The sequence below is a fragment of the Sylvia atricapilla genome, chromosome 6, assembly GCF_009819655.1.
Source record: "Sylvia atricapilla isolate bSylAtr1 chromosome 6, bSylAtr1.pri, whole genome shotgun sequence".
NCBI classification, from domain to species: Eukaryota; Metazoa; Chordata; class Aves; order Passeriformes; family Sylviidae; genus Sylvia; species Sylvia atricapilla.
This window is the reverse complement of record NC_089145.1, coordinates 37,702,215-37,724,203: the sequence shown is the minus strand read 5'-3', so window position 1 is coordinate 37,724,203 and position 21,989 is coordinate 37,702,215. Positions and strand designations below refer to the sequence as shown.

At 44.8% G+C, this 21,989-nt stretch overlaps 1 protein-coding gene across 3 annotated transcripts in view; it reads right to left on the bottom strand.

The window, feature by feature from the left end:
- PELI2 (pellino E3 ubiquitin protein ligase family member 2) overlaps positions 1-17,127 on the bottom strand; it is a 64,100-nt gene extending 46,973 nt beyond the window's left edge. For 2 of the 3 annotated variants that reach the window (XM_066321572.1, XM_066321574.1), the window contains exon 1: positions 16,919-17,127. In XM_066321572.1, the coding sequence (XP_066177669.1) occupies positions 16,919-16,995 (77 nt within the window). In that variant the 5' untranslated portion in view covers positions 16,996-17,127. The remainder of the gene's footprint in view (positions 1-16,918) is intronic. The other variant, XM_066321573.1, reaches the window with a different exon arrangement.
- Positions 17,128-21,989: the final 4,862 nt, after the last annotated feature.

Genomic DNA, 21,989 nt, shown 5'->3' with positions numbered 1-21,989 from the left:
TTTTTTCTTAGCAAGTGGTTTGTTATTTGTCCCAGATTGTTTTCCTGGAAAATAATGCTGCTTTTGTTTTTGTGAAATCAAAGACAGCTGTGTAAGTAGCACATGAGTTTGATTAAAAGCTGACACTCTGGAAGAACCCAAGGAACATGCTGATGCAGCCTGCTAGAGCATCAGGATAAGCTTCAATTAAAGCAGTCAAATGACCTGACAGTTCCAAACAACTTAATAGCTAAAAACTCTCTAGGCAGGGATGACCTGAGTCTCACAACATAAAACACAAAAGTCATCCATAACCATGATATGATCAGGGGAAAAGAAAGGTAGCAACTTAAAAAAAAATAATCCACATTTAAGGTATTATTATAGCAATTCCAATAAAAGTAATATGCCAGCAGAGCATTAGAATGCAAGAGGTTTCCCTTGCAGAAAGCAAAGGGTAAGGGGTAAGGAAACCTCTTCTTTCACATAATGATTTCCTTAACAATCCTTATTTCCAACATTTTACTGCTCCCCCCAGCATTCATTTAACAAGGAGGCAATTTTATTCAGTGCTTTAAGCCCATCTCCAAAGCTGTCAGCTAAAACCATTCACCACTGCATAAAACCAGCACTGTTAGTGCACAGCAAAATACAGGGTATAAACTAATCAGGTTCATTTCAAAGCATGCTTTTTATTCCAGCTAAAAGAGCACAAGAGGTAGGCAAAGCACAGTGTTTAGAGAATCCTCTTTCCAACCCTAAACCTCTCATAGCACAGAGGAAATGCTACTCATCTGAGAAGGATCTATAATCTACCAAACACCACTGGAATTGTTTGGTATGGCATTTGGTTAAATACACACAGACACAGCAGAAAGCGAGATCTGACTTTCTCTGCATTCAAAACAAGTCAGAAAAACCCAAAATCCATTTCAAAGGAAAGTACTACACACAGCTGGGTTTTGGAGTACAAGAGGAAAGAAGGGAAGGAAGAAAACTGTTGATCCACACCAGAGGCTTAGGAACCACACAGCTTTGTTTGGAAACTATTTACAAACTGCTCCTAAACATCAGAGCAAGAAAAGGCTGCAAGTTCCAAAACTGAGACACATTAGACTTCATTGCATGCAAGAGGATGACAAGAGACCTCAAAACCCACCTGCCCTGACATTCTGAACATTCTCCCAAACTATCTGTACTTCCCACAAGCCTGAAGGTGCAAAACCAAACTGCTCAAATTTTAGCCTGAGGAATGAACAGTAATAACATCATGTTACAGCTGAAACTGCGCTACATTAAACATTATGGAGAAACTACATTTCACTCAAAGGACCATTTGAGCCACTGAAAATAAAAGCACAGTCCCAACAGTCATTTCCTAAGAAATCAAGTGCTTTCCCTAAAACCCATCAAGGACTATTTGATAGTTCACATTTCCATAAGAAAAGGTGATAGCTTTCTTGTAACTTCTGTTCACCTCCAAATACAAGCAGTGGCAATGTCATTTTTGTGATTTCACAGACAGTGAAAGAAGTTCCAGGATGTGTTACCTCTTTTTCAAACACTCAAGCATGACAAGAATCTTCTTAGGTTGGTTTCAGTACCATTCAGCACAAAGGAGGAGATAAAATTTGCATCCGTTTTGTGAATATAGGTGACCTCACCAGCAGTGCACTGAATAGAAAGCGAGGCACTCAACTACTGCATTCTGAGCTGCAACATCGAAGTCTAATTCTATCAATTTTAACATTCCTTTTAGTTTCCTAGGGAAAAAGACACCCTTACAAATGAACAGTTCCCAGTCCAACCCCAGCTGCTGAATAGAATCCCAAATATTTGCCTCAGAAACAGAAAATAAAGAACTGGGGTTCCTTTTTTTGTAGCACTTGCAGGCATTGCTGCCTCCAAACACAGCAGCTTCCTTAATATCACTGATTCTGCATTATATCAACTGCTCCTTGGCACAAGCTGTCAAAGGGAAGATAATCTACTGCACAGCCTGCTCCTAGCACATTTAGAGTGAGTAAGTAAAGACAAAAAGCACAGAATTACCTTTTTGCCTCTTCTTGGTTAGCAAGTGTATTATGTGCCCTAAAATCCACACAGGATCAATTATTCTTCATACCCAGTCTGAAAGAACTACCTGAAACCTACTGGGTCTGTATGTGGACTCTAAGTACAGAGGCATCACAGCATTGCTGTAACTGTGGGGGCTTTTTAAGAAGTCTCAATAAACCAGAAATTAACAGTGCAGCAGTGCAGAGAGCTAGACTTCAATATATCTTCTTCAGACTTAAAACACACTGACAGCTTACTAATTCACAGCAACCTTGGGTGTTTGCTTTTATCATAATCTATAACAAAGTTAATCAGACATCTCCAGCCAGGAAAAGATTTCTGCAAAGCCATTAAGTGTTTACGGCTGATCAGCAGAATGAATTCTGATCTATGTACCTTTGTGACAGTAACATCTTTAAGTTTCATACTTTCACTGACAGAATTTTGAAATTTTGCTTCCCTTGAGAGGGCTTCCCAAAATGCTACATAAAATAAAGATTGACCTTTCACAGGCCTCAGAAAACATCACTTACTAAGAACAAATCAAAGCAAGAGAAGTGATGAAGTCCTAATGGCTTTTCACAACCAAATGCTCAGAGATTCTGATCTCTGAAGAATCTCACTACAGAGTATTGTAGCAGTGCCTGAAGAAGAGATCTTGCACTGCTGTGCTCTGCAGATGGGAAGGCATCTCCTCCTCACTGAAGCAGCAAGAGAGTTTTATGCAAGACAGCCACACAAGGCTGTGTTTACACACAGATGGAAGCTCTGAAACTCTGAAGCCACACTGAAGGCTCTACAGCAGAGAAGTTTCCTAGAGCAGAATTCTCACTCAGCTCATTGGCAGGGCTATTCCAGCCTGCCTACTTCTGGTTACACTCTGCAAGCTGAAGTTTCATTCCAACAGACATTAAGTAATGTGCACAAGTGGCACAATGGGTTGTAGAACATAAAATAAGTTTAAAACCACAGATAGTTCTCCCTCAATTTTTTTTCCTTTGGAAATCCAGCTTTTTTTCTCTGCCAACGCCCACAAAGACAGCGTACTATTACTATTTTTGCTCACCAACTTTCAAGAAAACAAGCCACCCCATATGTTTCCCTCTATTTCTCCAGACTCCTTTGATTTGAAAGGCAAGAATGCCCTATGGGACAAACCAGACCAAGAAAACAGAGGATCTGTTTAAAGCAGTGTTTCTCCAAGTACAGGCCATAATATCAAACAGCATTACAGGACTCAGAAGTAGCTTTTGCAAGCCAAATGGAAATTCAGCTGTGGAAATAAAGCTCATGAGCCCAAGGCTGAAATTGGAAGTGCATTGCCCAGCAAAGCATGACTGCAGGAGCTAGTTCAGACACACAGAAATCCAGTAATTGATTACAGCTGCCTGGCTCGAGAGATTCCCTGTTGCCCTCAAGTTTTTATACCTGACATCACTCTCCATAAGGGCACCTTGGCTGTGCCGCACTGTTTCCAGCTGAAGAGGGGAGTGGTACAAGGCTAAAGAGCTTTGGAGCCACTGCAGTGCATGAGGATGTTCAAGACTCAGAGTATGTCTGTACTATCCCATTTTAATGTGGGTTTTGCAGATACCAAAATTTCTTTCCTGTCCTCCCCTGCCCAGCTAAAGATGCTGCACGTGTATTTCAGAACATAAACCACACATTCCCTTGCTACTCTGTCAATTCTTTGGCATTATACCCATAGGATTATCTCCAAGGGTCTCCCACAACTGTTTTCCTTTCCTCCTATAGCCCTATCAAAAAAGAGCATTTGTAGAAATCTCTCAGGCTACACCACCTTGAGGGGGAACAGAAGACAAGAATGACATCCAGAAATACTCACAGCCCATTGGTTTGTTTCAGTATCTTTGTAAAACTCAGAAGCAAATCTCCTGGAACTGCCCATTATAAAGTAACAAGCCTGAAATCTACAGGAGAGGCATTCATGTCTGGACAAATCCCAAGTTTTTCCTTTCGGAGTTTTAGCCAAGGACAAAAATCCTCCACTAGGCTGTTTCACAACCACTAAGAAAAGGAGACTTTCCACATCCAGAAAATTTAAATGTTTGAGTAACAGAGACTACTATTCTTAGCTCTGAACTGAGCTCATACATGAGGCAAAATATGAGGCTGCTAAACTACATGAGACATTGTTGACAATTCTCAAAGCAGTTTCAGGTTGTGTTCAAAATTACTCCAAAAAGCTGTTTTTCCAAGAAAAGAAAACATTGGGAGCTCTTCTCTTCTACACACAAACCTCTCCTATACCCACCCCACAGTTCCTTGGGGTAGCAGAACATTTGTGTTCATTCCCACTCCCTCCACCTCAATATCCCAACACTGTTATTATTACTGCAGGCAGCAGAGGTGAAGCACCGGTAGTGACAAGGAGAACAACGAAAAAACAAGGGGTTTCATAAGTCAGGGAACCAGCAAAGCATGATTTCCTCTGGGTACATGTCTTGCAGTTGGATTCCTTCTTTGTCTACTGAGGTGACAGCTCCAATTGAAGCTTTTTCTCAGAGGTGAGAATCAGTCACATGGATTCCTTGATGTCTAACAAGGAGGGGGGTGGGAATCTCATTCATCTAACAGCCTCTCCTCACCAGAGCTCAAACAGCATCAGGAGGCTGTGGAATAAAATCAGTTCAGTGACATCCTTCATTTCCAGTTACAGACTACAACCTCACCTGTCACTACATCTCTCAGTAAATCACAGCGTATTCACCAGAGGCAGATGGAAAATGACTGGGATAGGGAGCCAGTGGTGCCAGCAGAGCTGAGGATTCAGTGTCCTCCTGCCTGGATAGCCAGGAGCAGCAACTGCTTCACTCCAGCAGCTGTGGCATCACCATCCCAAAACTGACTGCCTTGCCCCAAACACCAGATCCTTAAACAGTTTATGCCACACCACAAACACCAGCAGTTCTAGAGGCTACAAGCAGTTATGACCATCAGTGTGAACAAGTAGCTGTTCAGAACTTCTCCAGATTTTAACCAGGATTTGTTTATGCCAAGACAAACTGCCCATCTGAACAGTCATTATCCGAACTTCTGTTCTTCCAAAACAAACAACAAATAAGGAAACTAAAAGTTCCTGTCAAATTCTGCTTGCTATACCACATTTTTTAAATTTTGACAATAGCTGTCACACTGCATAGGTCTGTACATCAAATAAACTCCATCTTTCTCCAAATACAGAGTAAATTCTAGGAAGAGAAGCAGGAAGAAAATGAAATGTGTGTTATCCCTAACCAGACCAGCCTTTGCACTTAATAATGACTAAGTAAACCAAAGGCTGCTCACAATCACTTACACAAGCTCCACTTAGTTCATGCACAGGTTAGAATGTTGCAGGAGGTGGGGAAACATTCCTTTGTACTCGTGGATACAATAAATGAATTGTTTTTACAAATGAATACACTTGTTTTCTGGATATTAAAGAGCATCATACATTCTTATCTCTTTTAGTTTAACTCAGCTAAGTCTTTTGGTCTCCTGACTTAGGCATGACAAACTGATCTTTAATGCATTTCTCAATCTCTGCAGAGCACAAAGCATCCCACTTTTACCACCAGACATATTCATAACTAATTTCATCCGTTCACGAAACTGAGACAGTTGGTTTTTCTCAACTGTCGTCTCTGCCCAAAACTTACAAATAAGCCCATGCTCCTTCTGGCTTGGATCTGAATAAAGTCTGCAACTGGACCCCAGCCAACCCCAAATCCAGTTCCTTCCTTCCCGCCTGCACTGGTTACAGAATACCCAGAGGTGAAAGAGCAAAACACTTTTGCCTCAAGAATCTGCTTACCCTGTAGCAAAATATCATTTTACCACTGTTCTCTCTACACCAAGAGACTTCCAGCAGGTAAAGTCATAACACAAACCAGTCTTCTCCAAAGAGCTGAAGGTGCAAACCAGCAATATGTGATCAGAGGCCAATTCCTGAGCTGAGTTAGTAGGGTACACAGAGCTTGACTTAGACCCAGCTAATCACTTAAACCCTGGCTTTGCTTACAGAGGGAACTGTACTTGCTGTAGTCTTCCTGCATCCTTACATGGACAGCTATTTGCTGGATAACACCAGTCTCTGCATGCTGGAAACTCCAAACTTGCAATAAAACTGGATATATGGCACTCCAGTTTTGCAGCTGGAAGCAGGATTGCACAACCAGAGATAAGGCACAGCTAAGCAAGCAACGGATCTCCAGCATTTTGTGCTCAAACATGGAAAAAGGCACCAAACCCAAGTCAAAAGTTAAAGCTCTTTTGCTTTGACAACAAGCAGACTGTGAGAATGCCAAAAAAAAACCCCAGCTTGGTTATCTTTCATAGGCAAAATGAACGTATCTAGAGATTTTGGGAAAGCTCCATCAAAGTCTTTTAAATGGGCACAGGGACTCATGACCAAAAAGGGTAGAAAAGAACATTTGGGTATTAAGAAAATATCTGTGGAAATAACAGAGGAAAAAATCCTCAGTGCACATCCCTAAAACCAAACAAGCAGCTTGCAGTCCCTATCTTGGTATCTTGAGCAAGGCAACTCACCTGGGGAACAAATCTGAGCACAGTCAGTAAGACCTAAGCACTACAGCTTCCATGGCCACTGCCCATGGAGCCAGATCCTGCAACCTCTTAGAATGCCAGTGCCATCCCAAGGGCTGCTGTATCACCAGAGCCCTTGGGATGTGATATTCTCATCCTTCATTCTTTTCATTCTTCCAGTGAAGCCCAGCCTAAACCAAAAGTGAAGTAAAAAACCATGCAAGGTTTGACCATTTGGCTGTTGCCAAACTTCCTTCTCCTGTCTTTGCTCTGAAGGAAGAAGTTACTCAGCTGCTCGTATGAACCAACACCTGCCTCCTCATAGATTTGCCCCAACACCAAACCATCCCATCTGCTTAATTTGCTGGTAGTCTTTTGGCAAAAGCCACCAAGCTACTGACAGCCCATTTAATTAATTAAATCTTCAGGCAGAGTCAGATGAGGGAACACTTACAAAGAATTTCCCTGTACTGCAGTCCTGCCAGAGGAGGTGAAGACCTGCAACAGGGCACTGCCACCTCTCCCATCACACGTGTGGTTCTGGAATGGGATTTCTGCCCGCTGCCCAGCACAGAAAGCCACACACCAAACTCATGAACCAAAACTCACTCCCTGATGCACTGAGGAACTACTCCAGCAAATTTTAAGATTCAGAATGTGATTCAAAGTAAGTATTGCAAGTATGTTAGCAGGAAGGTTAGGGCAAGCACAAGGTAATGAATCCTATCAAGTCTGAAAGATTCTTCTTCAACACCAAAATGCTTTTGAATCCAAGTATTGAGCTGCACAGCTATTTGCTCTCAGAGGTCAAACATGCACTAGGAGAAAGGCAAGTTGAAAGTACAGCAACATTTTGGTGTATTAGTCAATGTTCCATAAAAAACACAGTCAATCTGCGAGGTGCTGAACCCTGCCACAGGATGTGCTGGGAAGCAGGAACCACACAGCCCTCGCTATCTTTCACCAGCACCTCTGAAAGGAGGACACATACATACACTACTCCTGTTTCAAAGGCTGTGCCTCCACCAGCACTAAATCAGACACCAACAATTAAAATGAATTCATGCTGTTGCACATGAAGAAATACAGCTGTGCTTATATCAAAGTTGCAGCCCATTAACTTCTGTGTCCAGACTAAACAGTTCTTTCACTCTTCCCAGGGGCACGTGCTCCAGGGTTTGCACATTTGGTTTCGAGTTTATTTGTAACAGGCAAGAGGAGATTTGAAGTTTTATTCACTTCAATTTGTTTACTTTCATACAGTGACTAATTGTCTTCTCAGTCAGTCCCACTCTGTTCTCACCCATGATATTTCCATGCCTCAAGAGGCTACACCTTAGAAGTGTAAAGCCTACCAGTTTGTTGAGGCATTACTAAAGCCAACCAGTTTGAAGAATAAAATTGTTTCATGACAGCTTATGAACTGGACTCTAAATTAAAGATAGCACACATTTCTGGGTGAAGAGTAATTTGAAAGCCCACTAAACACATCATTACATTTCTAAGCACTTCAAAAAGTTAAAAAGAGTTCCTCAAAAAGAAGGACTGATAACTTTTTGTCCTTGATTCCTTGAATGTAAAGAGAAAAAAAAAGAATTTGCAACAACAAGGGTCAGTAAACGTTACAGTACTCAAGGAGATGACCACAATACTTCTTGGCCTTCTCCTTTTAACCTACTATGTGCCAGCTGTCTCATAACTTTTCTTGCCTGTCCCCACTACTTCAGTGAGACAGCACAACATTTTATTAGACATTTTACACAGTACTTGACTCACTGTGCAGCTGCCTGCCAGCACCTCTGGTAAATACAGTTAGTTGCTACGCAGCATTGTAGCTAGATCATAGTTAATACAAGCAATAAATATGACAGAAGACCACCAGGTCTTTATTGACAAACACTCAGTGAGGGCAGGTGTGGCCTTTGTGCCAATTCCCTAGAAAAGGAAGCCTTGTGCTACTCAGATTAGGTCCAGATCACATCTACTCGATCCTCCTTGAAACACATGAGTTGTATCTACAGCGAGGTCAGTGTGCAATATTAAAAATTATACTGTTAAATTACCTAAAGTAAATTACTTCCAGAAGCACAAAACAGAGCTAGCTTGCTTGGTTGCTTTCCCTCTCTCCAGCAGAAACAAACTGCTGTTGAAAGCAGTATGCCAAAACAGGTCCTTCAGTTATCAGCACCTTCATATCATTCCTCATCAAATAGAGCTCATCTCCAAACCACTTTGCTTTTAACACAACAAACTCTTCAGCTTTGCAGACATTGTCTGTGTCCATTTTCGCAACTGCTGTTTATAATGTGCTCTCTCCAGATGACATTTCTGTTGTGAAACAGAGGAAAGCTTTTAGCTGAATTACTCTCTCTTCTCCATGAGCCAATAACTGCTGCACTACCCAGCTGTGTGCGTGCTTCCCAGTGACCTCACACGAGGACTTCCAAGACTGGAATATGAAGAACTGAGTGAAACTTCATTGCAAAACAGCTGATACTTGCTATTTTTAGGAACAGAGGTTATACTAATCAGAACGAGTAATTGTAGAAGCATTGTCTAGATGAAGACAATGCAAGTCCAGTGTCACCTTGTTCACACATCACTCATAACCCCATCACACTAAAATGCTGTGTCCTCCTGCCACAGGGCCCCTCAGTGACAAGTCTTCAAATACCAAATATTTAAAACTGCTGAAGTTTCACTGTGCAGGGTTTTCCTACAAGGACTATCTTCCTGAATCCTAGGATCTCTTAACCCAAGCCAACTAGTGCTGTTCGTGGGAAGGGCAGGAGAGATGTTTATTCCTCGGCTGGCCCAAGGATTGGTTACTCTTAGCTCTGCATTCCCAGCACCACGATGCCTACTCAGACTTTAAGAAAACCCTACAGACAGTTTGCTGCCTGCTGTCCTTCCCTGCTCTCTGCTTGGTTTTAAACCATTATTCACTCATCAACACTGCAGAGACCCAGGGAGAGTATCTGCACAGGAGGTCACGTTACAAGGTCAAACAGAGCAGTCAGCACAGAGGGGGCACAGCTGGTGGTGCAGAGGGTGCTGCAGCAGGGCCGAGGAGCTGGGACAGCGCTGCTGCTGCTCCTGCCTGCCCTCAGAGCTCACTAATCTCTGCTTTTGGAACCCCCACTGCTCTCGACTGCACTCTTTGCTTAACACGAGCACCAAGACTATTCCAGGCTAGCAAGTAATAGGATTAAAGCAGTCTAATCCCAGATGTTACTTACAGTTTGTCAGAGAAGTCATGAATTGGTCCCCCAAAGCATGGGAATGTCACTGTGAACTCAAGACCCAGGACTAACCCGCCTAAAACTACACCAGGAGATGCCTAAAAACAAATATGATGCAAAGATAAGGCAGGCATAAAATTCTGAACTGCATCTTATCAAGAGGGAAACAAGCCCTCTAAAGGAAAGGCAGGAGCCCCTCAACATATTGGTCTACACACGTGAAGTGAAAAATGCAAGAGCACCATTTAGTGATGTCTTTATGAAACAAACAAAATGAGCAGCTTTGCCTCAGAAGTCTATTGAAAGAGGCACACTCCCTATGCCAGCATCCTCATTCCTGTCCCTCAAGGTTTGCACTTGTGACAAGTCACATGCAAGCTTCCAGTGGTGACCTTGGGACAGAGCAAGAATAAACACAAGGATTTCTGTGGATAAAAGAAAAAGCATCCTCAACAGAAATGAGATTTAGGGTTTCATACAGCAGAGGAGAAAAAGGATTTGACAGCACAAAGTACACTGGAAACCAGCTCGAGATCCTGCATCAAGCTGGGAGCTTAGACCAAATCCTCCTCTACTTCACTTGCCTTGCTGACCACAGGGCAAATAAGCCCCAAGTATGACACTGCAGAATAACCAGACACAACTGAGATGACACCACAAGAAGCACTAAAGACTGCAACTAACAGGCCAGAGGAGTCATCTTTGGAAAGTTTCACAGCCACACCAGTCACAAGTGTTCAGGACAAACAGAGAACCAAAGGCAGTGCAGACAATACCAACAGGAAACACAACACTCCTGTAGGACTTTGCAAACAGTTGTAACACTCCTCTGCTGGCACCCTGAACTAACAAACCCCACCTAGAGCAAGGCACAGGCTCCATACCTCCTCACACACCTCCTCATTAGGCTACAGAAGAAGGAGGTTGTTATCTTCAAGTATCAAGTTTATACCTTCTGTCACTACTGAGCAAGTTAGAGAGCAGTATTAGCTCTCCAAGTACAAACCAGCCATAATTTCAGTATAAACTGAATAATAAAAAGTTCCTGGCTTCTTAGGAAAAATCTGTTCTCAGGCAACCTTGTAATCAGAAAGAACAGCCTGCTGTTAAGAAGGAACACAAAATAGCTGAAGTAAGATACTGCTTTCAGCAACAAAATACAAACCTCCACCAGCCTAGAAAGTAATTTCTTGGTTTATATGCATATTTTAAAGTAGAACCAAGTGGACTGTTACAGTATTTACCCATTTACAAATTTCAGCTGAAAATGGAAAACTATTTATCCCTGATTCTGCCAGGACTGAAAAGGAACAGCTACTTGGTTCTACACAAGAAGTGCATCAAAGGCAAAGTCCTACATTTCCCAGACTTATTTATTCAGAGTAAACTGTTTTCCATATTTTAAGGAAAAAAACCCGAGTCTTTCACTTCCCCATGTGTGACCTCCTGCCTGTACACACCAAGGGGATTAGTTTAACTTCCAAAATGCACTCAGTTTCCTTTTTATAACAAACATGAAGACGTTTGATGCTATGATTTGCTTCAATAAACATAGATTTTAGAATCTGACGTTTCTGCTCTCTGATTTTACATTGGTACTGAGATGTTGTGAATCAAGCCTACAGCTGGATACAAATCTGCACTCTGAGAAAGTCAAAAGTACTCCAAGGAATAGGATAGCTGCACAAAACCAACTCATGTATGTTTTCTTTCTTAGCTTAAATGAAGCAAAACGTTTGCTCTATCCAGCCATACACAAGCTTTCAAAAAAATCCATAGACCTTTCCTCAGATACAATGTTTTCCACTGTTTTCCTACACTGCAGTTAATGTTCTATTCAGACACAATTCTTCTGGTGTTTTATTAATTGCATTGCAAGTTCTGAACTGACCCTGATCACTGACCCCGATCACATTTCAATATGCACATATAACATCCACCATAAACTCAGCACAAGACATAAAGGTCTCCAAGAAGCCACTGTCAATGTAAAAAAAAAAAAAAAAAAAAAAACAAAAAAACCCAATCCCCAAAAAAACCCCAAAATCTGTTTCCCCAGAACAGTAACCTTGCAGCTATGACTGCTGGAGCAAATGATTCTCAGAGAATCATGACCCTGAACACATTTAACTGCTAGTTCCCATTATGCGCTACAGTCAGTCCTTTAAATGAAACCTAAAGTATATTTTCAAATAAGGCTTAAACGCAGAACTCGAGTCACCTAAGCAGTTTCACCAATATATCTACACCAGATAGCGCAGAAAATCACCAAGTCATTAAACCAAGCCTCAGGCTGGTATCAGACAGCAAATCCATCTATGTGCAAACTAAATCTCCAGTTTAATTCCACAGGCAGGATGACTCTCCCTCCTCCTTCAGTCCATGCACAGAAGCAAACAGCACTCAAGGACAAGCAGAGATCCCACATTGCATCTGCATTTGTCAACGCCACTGGAAACCTGCACTGGCTTCTTCCTGAACTGCACAGCAAGAGATGAACAAGAGTTACGTGAAAAGCCAGGCAGGTAAGCTAAAAAATGGAAATGCCGACAGGTAAGCTAAAAAATGGAAATGTGTTTACAAGCAGAAGACACTTCAGAAACTTTATTTACCCTGCAAGGAGGCAGGGCTAGTGGGAACTTTGATCAGTCAGAAAATGCCAGTATAAAAAATAGGAATTAAAAAATGCATGTCCCTTCAGATTAACACAAAAAGACTGTTTCAGATCTAAACTTGCTTCAAGTATAAAGTGGTTCATCAACGAGAATAGCTTCTGAAAAATTACCACAAAATGTGTGACTGTAAACATGAGAATTTTTGCAGAATCCCAGAATGGTTTGGGTTGGAAGAGACCTTAAGGATCATTCAGTTCCAACCCCCTGCTATGGGTAGGAACATCTTCCACTAGACCAGGTTGCTCCAAGACCTGTCCTTTTATTCTACTTTCTCAAAACGTTAAATTTAAGCAAAACTGCAGCCTGTTTATTCAAGAACATCCAACAGTCCACATTAAACAATGCTCACATAACTCACAGTGGCTTCCTTCAGCACTGAAGCCTCCAAATTAACCAATTCAATTATTTTTATGGTAGGCAATGGAAAATTTACACATAAAATGTTGTCAGCAATTTCAAAGTGACTACTGCAACAACTCTGAGGGACAGCCCTTAGCATTTTGTCTGGTTAAATTAAATAAGTGCATTAGGTATTGCAAAGTCTGTACAACGAAGTCTTCCTCAGCTCAGGATGCATCAGGCTGCATCTCCTTGCTAAGAAATAGCAAACACCCAGAAAGCCTTTGGTTAATAAGGAATATTCCATTCGTATGCACACAACTACTAGAAACCACATCCAAAATCCACATTCAATGTCAGGTACAAATCTTTCACTGCTCCAGTACTCAGCCACTGAATACATCTCATGTCTCTCTGCTGCTCCTCCTTCAATTTACAGCATTTTAATCAAGTGACTTTCCTGAGAGGTCACAGCTGCCCATCCCCACCGTGCAGTCCCAAAGGATATTTAAGGGCACCAGGCCTTCAGTGACAGTCACCCCCTGCAGCCAGGGACCAGCTCCGTCCTGCATTCAGCAGAGCCACGCTGGATGGAGTCACAAAGTCTTCAGGGCATGATTCAAAGTTAGGGGACAAAGGGGCACCAGGAGGAAGAGGGCAGGACATGAACCTCAAAACATTAACAAGACACCAGTTAAGTCAAACAAAAGCTACTGACAAAGGCAGTAACAAACACCGACACTATTCAGGTACTTGGTACTGCATTCGGCATCTCCTGAAATCCCTCCAGCCCCACGTTCCAAGAAATATATAATGAGCCATTACTTTGACAGGACTTCAAACAAAGCTGCTTTCTTTTTTTCTTCAAAAAGAATTAGAATATGAATGTTTCCGCTTCACCAAGAAATCCAGAGCCTTTTGTGAGCAGATGATGCTACGAGCAGATGTACACAAGCAGATTCACAATAAAGCAGATGATCTCTTCTTTACCAGCCATCTTGACCTGTCTGGCTCGATTTACATAAACTGTTTCTATTCACTACAACATTGATTATGTAAACCTCGGCAAAATCTTTAGCCAAACACACGCTGCCACATCACTGCCAGCACAGACGTAGCACAGTGCTGGGAGAAGGTTATTAGAAATGTGTTTGCTGCACCGACCGACACCAAACGCCTCGGGATTGACTGGTGCTCACACTAAGGCGCAGACTGAGCAATCACAACTATTGCCAGACAATAAGGAACGTGCCCTGCTGGAAGAGCCACCTCCTGCCAAAACAACACCTTTCCCTCGATTTAAAGGTCAAGGTACAGCAACCCCACTTTAATAATTCTAAGGCAGAGTGAAAGCAAAAGATAAAGGGAAAGTTTTGTCATCTTAAAAACAGCAGCTCAGCAGTTTGCCAGGTATGCCAATTCCTTTGTTCATCATCCTTTTCACCACCTAATTTAAAAGTCTCACAGTTCAAGACACAAGTTATTCATCAACATCACAATCAAGGCTTTAAAAAAAAAAAAAACAACCCACACAGTGTCTCAAAACAGCTTTTTCTTTCTTTTTTTTTTTTCTTTAATCTAGCTGCGAGGCTGCGCTATCAATTTTAATCAGGCAGTTGTAACAGGAGCTGCAACACTATGCTTCTGCTGCTCCCCAGGTCTCAGTTTCACTACAGGGAGGAGAACAGATTTACATTGTCTTATTTAAATGAAATTCCAGATTACAAGATTTTAATACAAAACAGGTATTATGAGGGTTTTTTAGCATATTGGACAGCTTAAGCTGTTCCAAGAGTTCCTAGTCACAAATGTTGAGTCACCAAAGAGAGGGACGTTTGCATTATTTGTGGCACGACAAACATTAAAGACGCCTCTGATAGGACACGCAGTAATGAACTCCTGAAGTGGCAAATGGGTCTTGAAACAACAATCCTCAGGCTAAAAATTAAAAAAGCAGATACTGAAGTCATGAGATTTCCTGGACTGCTTCCATCACATCTACCTACCCCTACACCACACTCCCAGGCACACTGTGTGAGCAGCGACAGCCAGTGCCCCATTGTTTGAGCGCAGCCACAGAGACACCGTGACCAGAGAGACTCGGCTCCCGTGCACAGACTTCTTGTCCCTGGCTGCACTGCGGGGACAGGATCTCTTCAAATTTTCAGTACATCTTACACCTACAAGATGCAACCTCAGTAGTTTTAGAGAACAGCTGAAGCTCGAACAGGACCTAAACCCAGCCACGTACATTTTATTTAGATTTTACTGGCATGTTTCAACACACACAGTGAAGATCAAGAGCCCAGCAGAACCGATAGGCTCAGATCAATGCGTCCCCGTATTAAAAGAAAAGCACACCAGACTTTGCCAGGTTAAGATCAGAGCCAAAACATTTCATACTTCTGTACTTTCAACTGCTGCTAAAAATAGTAAAGCAACAGAAAGGAAAATGCTTCCAGCTGTGCACAAAGAGCCTCTGCAGCACAACATCAATTTATGCACTCTAATTTAATTAAAGATTCTGCGTTATACTATGACTTTATTGTCAGAGACAGTGTTGCACAGCTGAGCTCACCCTCCATTTCCACAACTGAAAACAGTAAGAACGTTTCTTTATTAAATTTAGTGTGATGTGGGTAATTCTCACGAATCAAGGGACTTAAATTCAAGGATTTCAAGTACCAGCTACGCCACACGTTCATGACAGCAGCTGTGCTTTATTCCACGGTAACTGCATCTTGACCCAGTCTCGTGACAGGAAACATTTAGCATCCCTTAAGGAAAAAAAGTGCACTACTGGATATGAGTACCCAGCCTGAACTGCTCTATTTCAAACAGTTACTCTGCAAAGGTGAACGCGGCTCTTTAGGAAAGGACCGAAACAAAAAACCCTAAGAAACCACAGCAGGGTTTTCTGCGACCTTGCAGCAAATATGTACCAGATTCTGGGGGAGGCTGAGTAACGCAGCGAGGCTGTGACTGTGCTGCTTCGCGGCTGCTTCCAAACCTTTCCGTTGTGTTCAGCACTGAAAAATTGCTCCATTAACCATTCGTTACCACGTATTAAACTACCAAAATTAAGCATCTCTTCCGAGGTCCGCGAGGGCTCTCAGCAAGCACGGCTTAGACGCTTCTCCCTCATCTGCTTCCGCGGCGCTCAGCAGAGCGGCTGCGAGCTTTAACAGCAAGGCAACAGCGTAATGCCAAGCGGATTACTTTAAGATCCCTATCAAGCCGAGAAAATAAACATTTCCACGACGAATCTGAACAAAAGTGCTTCACCCCCCTCCTCTGCTTGCTCCTCGTTCCAAAGTCATCTCCGTGCCATCTGCAATGAGGACGCCGTCTCCCGGAGCCAGCGGCCGAGGGACGGCGGCACCGGCGGCGAGACGGGGCCCGCAGCGGGGAGCGGGGGGGTTTGTGTGCCATAACCCCGCAACCCCCGGCCCCGAAAGAAGTTTCTTTCCCAGCCCCGCCGAGCCCTCCGTGCCCGAGACCGGCCGGACCCCGCTCCGTCCGCCCGTCCGGCGCCGGGACTCCGCAAGGGCCGCACCGCGCGGGCCCTCCGGCACCGGGACCACCATCCATCCGTCCGTCCGTCCATTTCTCCCTCCCTGCTTCTCTCAGGCACCAGGCCCCCGCTCCATCCCGCCCCTCCGGCACCGGGATCCCGCAACGGCCGCACCGCGCGCCCCGTCACGCACCGGGACCGTCCCCCCTTGGCTCCTCTCAGCCACCGGGACCACCCCCATCCACCCCTCCCTACTCCCCTCAGGCAACGGGACGCCCCGCATCCATCCTTCCTGCTCCCCTCGGGCACCGGGATGTCCCCCCGCGGATCCCTCGGGGAGCGGGGTCACCCCCCCGCCTCCAGCGGCCGCGCCGCGCACTCGGCCGGCGGGAAGGCGGGAAGCGCCACGCGCCCCTCGCGCCCCCCGCACCTCGGAGCGCCGCCTCGCAGCGCGGGGACGGGGCCGGCGCTGGGCCGGGGGCTAAGAGCGGGGCAGCCCCCGCCGCCCCGGGACCGCCGCGCTTCTCCCAGCCTCCCCGGAGCCCCTGCCCAGCGCTCACCCGAGCACCACCAGCTCCCCGTACTTGACGGGCTCCTTGTTCAGCGCGCACAGCTCCTCCTGGCTGGGGGAAAACATGAGGCCGCCGCTGTGGTAGCACCGGCCGCCCCCGTCCGAGCCGCCGCCGCGGGGGCGCCTCCGGAGCGGGCTCCGCTCCGCTCTGCGCCGCCGGCCACCGGCAACGGCCACTACACCGCGGGGGGGCGGGGGGCGGAGCCAGCGGGGGGAACAGACCAACCCGCCGCGGCGGGGGAGCGGGAGGAGCGAACCCGCGCCGTCCTCCCCCCCGTGAGGCTGCGAGTGGCCCCGCCCTCCCCGCGCCCATTAACTGCCGGCGGACGGGGCGGGGCTGGGCGCGGTGTGCTCCGCCCCCTCCCGCGCGGCGCGCCCCCCCCGGCACGGACAACAGTGGTACGGCTCAGCCGTGTTATGTAAACATAGAGTAAAGGGGACCCGGCCGCTCTTAAAGGGACCGCGCACCGGCGGCCACGGCTCGGGGTCACCTCGGGAGCCGAGCGGGGCCTCTGGGTCACCTCAGCCCAGGGGGCGGGAGAACTCCACATCACCTGTAGAGTTCTCCTGCCCCCGGGGCGTCTCCGGATCCACGGGGCCCCAGCTGCCCCAGGTTTGGGTCACTGCGGGGCCGCGTCACCTCCTGTCTGGGCTGGGGGCTCGGAATCAGCTCCCCGGGGCTGTGGAGATCTGTGGAGAGCCCCCGGGTCACCTCCTGTCCCAGAGGGAGGGCTCCGCCACCACCCACCCCCTGCGCCTGCCATGGGGTCTCAGCCATGGGGCTGCCATCCGTCTCTGCACTTGTGGTGCTCCCCGGTGCCGTGTCCCGTCTCCCATCCCTGGAGGTGGCAGGAGCCGTGGAGCCCGCATTCCAGCTCTTCTGTCCGCTGTCTTCCTCTGCGAGGACAGAAATGCCCTCACCCCCTTTGTTCTTCAGTGGTCTTTCAGGTCCTTCCCAACCCATTCTATGACTTCCAAGGATTTTTTTTTTTCTGCCTAGGTGTCTTCCCCACCACCATCCCCTTCTCTCCTCCTTTGTCCTCTGCACCTGACTAAAGCCCAAAGCCAACAAAGGTTGGCTTGATGTTAACCCACGTTGAGGATAGAAATTCTCACTAGCTGATATTTGAGCTTTCCAGCCCATTATCAAGGACAAAATGGGAGCATCCACCTTTGCTGAAGAGCATCCTTGGGGGCCGGCACAGTCACACTCAGGATCCAGCTCCTCCTGCTGAAAGCTTTCCCTCTGCCAGAAATTGTATTTAGCTATTAATTTTACTGGTAATATCATTTTTCTGTCGTTCTGGTGAAGAGGTGAAATGGAAAAACACAACCAATCTCGAAGGGCTGTAAAATGGAGATCTTCCCAGGGGCCGTGTGAAGAAGACAAGATTTTATTGAAGACAGGCAGCTGAATTATTACAGATTTATCTTCTTTATTGCTCTAACAAAATAGAAAAGAAAGCCGGGCTGTAAGTCACTGTCAAAGGAAACAAATACATTCCCAAAAACAGTGTGGAAAACAAAGCTCCCGGCTGCATCCTCTTCAACTTCTGCATTTCCCCCCAAAAACAGCAGCCTGGCTTTCACATGACATTAACAAACTCCAATACTCTTCCAAGAAATGCTCCTGAGCAGTTCAGCTCAGATGGGCTTCCACAAGTCAGTGCTGTGTCTGCACTTAGAGCATTTTTTACTGCTCCCTCCTGGGAATGGAAGGACCTTGGAGGTCTGATTTTGCCCCTCTTTTCCTTGTCCTCATTTTCTAACATTGCTCTTTTTGGAAAACAATGGGGAATTGGGCAGCTCTGCACCCTTTTCCCAAACCTGCACGTGTTTTTCCTTGCATGCAAATCAGTGCATTTGCTGTCATTAAACACAGAAGTGACTCCCACTCCATGACTACGGAAAATGCACTGGTTTGCACTGCTGAAAAAAAATTATTAAATAGATAAAATGCTTTTTTTGGCATTGCTGAAAAACAAATGTGCAGGGGGAAAAAATCCCAGTGGGATTCACAGGGGAATATTTACATCTGTAGTGTTTGCAGGAGGTGGATGAGCTGTGCTGGGGTGAGGGGCACTCACTTGCCACATACCTCTGGTGGGAGACTGGGACATAAACCCTGAACTTGAACTGATCCTTGTTTGTTTGTTTGCTTCTTTGTTTTTTCCCCTTGGAAATGTGCTTCATTTGTCCATGTCCAACCTCTTCATTCTTCCCACAAGGTGTTTTAGGCTGAGGGAAGATCAACCCCACAAGGTGTTCTGAGAGCTGCTGAGTCTTTTCTTGCCAGATTTTAGGTTTTCTCATTTCAATTCCCAAGGATCAATAGCTGCCAGCACTGGAAACCTGCTTAGAATTATTTAATATTTAAAATTCCTACTTTTTGGCTGATGAAGCAGAGCCAGGAGGAGGCAGCAGCTCTGCCACACTTTACACAGCTCCTTGTCCCACACAGATCCCAACCCCAAATCCCAGCCCCTCTATTTCCACCAGCTCCAAAAAATTCCTTTTGCAACTGGTACGAGCACCACTTGGCTGGCATTTTTCCCCAAACCCATTGAAATAATTGAAAAATATACCCACAGCTGCACTCTGCTAATTTCAGCTCAAAACATCCTTCCTTTTTGGATTTGGGATGTCTCAGGGTGGCTTTTCAGGACAGTGAAGGGAGGTTTGGTGGTTTTCCACTGAAAGTAGGAGTCACGGATAACTTGGAGCTCCTTCTAGGCTGCATCAACACTGAAAGAGGGATTTTGCTCCCAGGTTTAGCATGAGCAGCTGCTTGGCTGGATGGAGGAATATCCAGCCAAGCCAGAGAAGCATTAAAAATCAGTGTTTGAAAAAAAAAAAATCCCAAATATGAAGAAATAGTACATGCCCATTTATTTTTAAAATGTAATAAAAAGTTGCTTTAAATGCAGGAAGATTAATAATGCTCTAATTCAGCAAAGTACTTCCAGATGTGCTGGACTCTGAGTGTACTTCAGTGCTTTTATGAGTCAGGGCTTAGGGAATGGGCTTCAAAAGTACTGAAAGAGGTTTTTAAAGTAAAAGAGGGGAGATTTAGATGGATATTGGGAAGAAATTCTTCCCTATGAGAGTGGGGAGGCCCTGGCACAGGTTGCCCAGAGAAGCTGTTCTGGATCCCTGGAAGTGTCCAAGGTCAGGTTGGAGCAACCTGGGATAGTGGAAGGTGTCCCTGCCCATGGCAGGGGGTTGGAGTTGGATGAGCTTTAAGGTCCCTTACAACCCAAACCATTCCATGATTCCTCTGAATCTAAACAGCCCCTGAATCACACCTGCAGCTCGCTCTGCACACAGAAGTCATGGCACACGTGATTGGAGCATAAATAGGGATAAAGGTTTCCAATCCCAATCCTGAATTGTCACTGTTCATAGAGAGGTTTCCAGGACTGGGATCAGGTTTATGTTCAGCCATCAGTGGGGATGGTTGGGGCTGGGAAAATTAAACTCTGGCATCACAGCAGTCTGGATTTGGTGCTCCAGGAAAGGGAATAAACCCCAGGAAAGGAGAAAAACTCTGTTAGCTCTAAGGTTAGGAGGTTAGGATCAAGCAAGTATCACCTGGGTGGGTGATACCTTTCAGGCTGGAAGGTCTCCAGCTGGCAGGTGAGCAAGGCTCTCGAGCAGCCACTAAGTAGAAATAGCAGAAGAAAGAGCAGCAGGTGTTTTAAAAGTGGATTTGATAAATAAATTACAGGAAAAATAAGATGTGATTACTTATAATGATGCAATACCAAGATAAGCATGTTTGGGGGAGCCTCTCAGTCCATGTTTCAGGGGTTCAGTGCCTAACTTAGGTTGGGCTAAAACAGATTTCCTTTTCCTTACTCCATTTGAGAATCTGTCCTATTGTCTTAAATTTCCACCACGGCATGTAATGGTCTTGATTCATAGTACCACCAAAAATTTAGAGAGGAGAATTGCATTAAAACATAAGTAGAAGAGCTAAAAGGATAAAATACTTTCAAATACCCTGCCAGCAGCTTAAAGATATGATACAGGCTCCAGCTTAACATGTAACACTCCCCAATAAAGACCCTAAAGGAATTTTTAAAAGCAAAGAGGCTAAGTAGCACAGAGTGGGGAAGGCTATTAGGAACAAAACAGATAGCTGTCAAAAATGAGGGAAATGGAATATAGCAGAAACACTTGCAAATATAAAACCACAGCAAGGCAAATGGAGAAAATATTTCAAAGCAGTTTACCAGAGGCATGAAAATGCTGATAAAAACACAGCAGAGACAGAAAGTCAACCAGGGACTCAGTGGGACCAGCAAGCAGTGAAAGTGAGAAGTTTGGGGTGAAATAAAACACTGGTGGGTCGAGTAAATGAGCTCCCCATATGTCTGGGCTTGAGACTCCCACAGAAAAACTCTCCTTTCCTGCAGTGGCTGTGATGAGCTTCTTAAATATAAGTATCACGAAGAAAATTTTGGAATAGAAAGGTAAATTGACAGAGGAGCGAATTTCTGGAGTGAGACGTCACTGGCCCATGACTTGGAAAGAAATTTCAATACAATGATATGAATAATTTTATTTTTATTATTATAGTCTATAAAATATTGTATAAATATATTATTGTATATTTGCATTTGTTCAATGCTGTGAAGGATTGCACTTGTGTAGCGGTTTCAAGTTCACCAATTTCTATTTCCCAAGATTAGTGTAAAAATTAGTCTGCAGGATGAGAAATAACAAACTTGCCAAGTTTGTTAAGTTTAAGAACTTAAACTTTAAGGGTCAAAGTCTGAGCTGCACTGCACAAATGAAAATACAATGAATTTCAGGTAAATATGGATACCTGGGATGCACTGGGAAGATCTCATACACCAGGGAAAGAGCAATAGGAAGTTTTTTGCAGAAAGAAGTCAAAGTTTATAATGCATTCACACCCCTTAAAGGAGTCAATGAATATCTTGGAGGAGGTGATTGCATGTGTATCACATACCTGGGGTTCAGCAAAGCTTTGGCACCACAAGAGCTGTCAAAGAGATAAAAGTTGCATGAGATAAAGAAAGGGTTGCATGGAT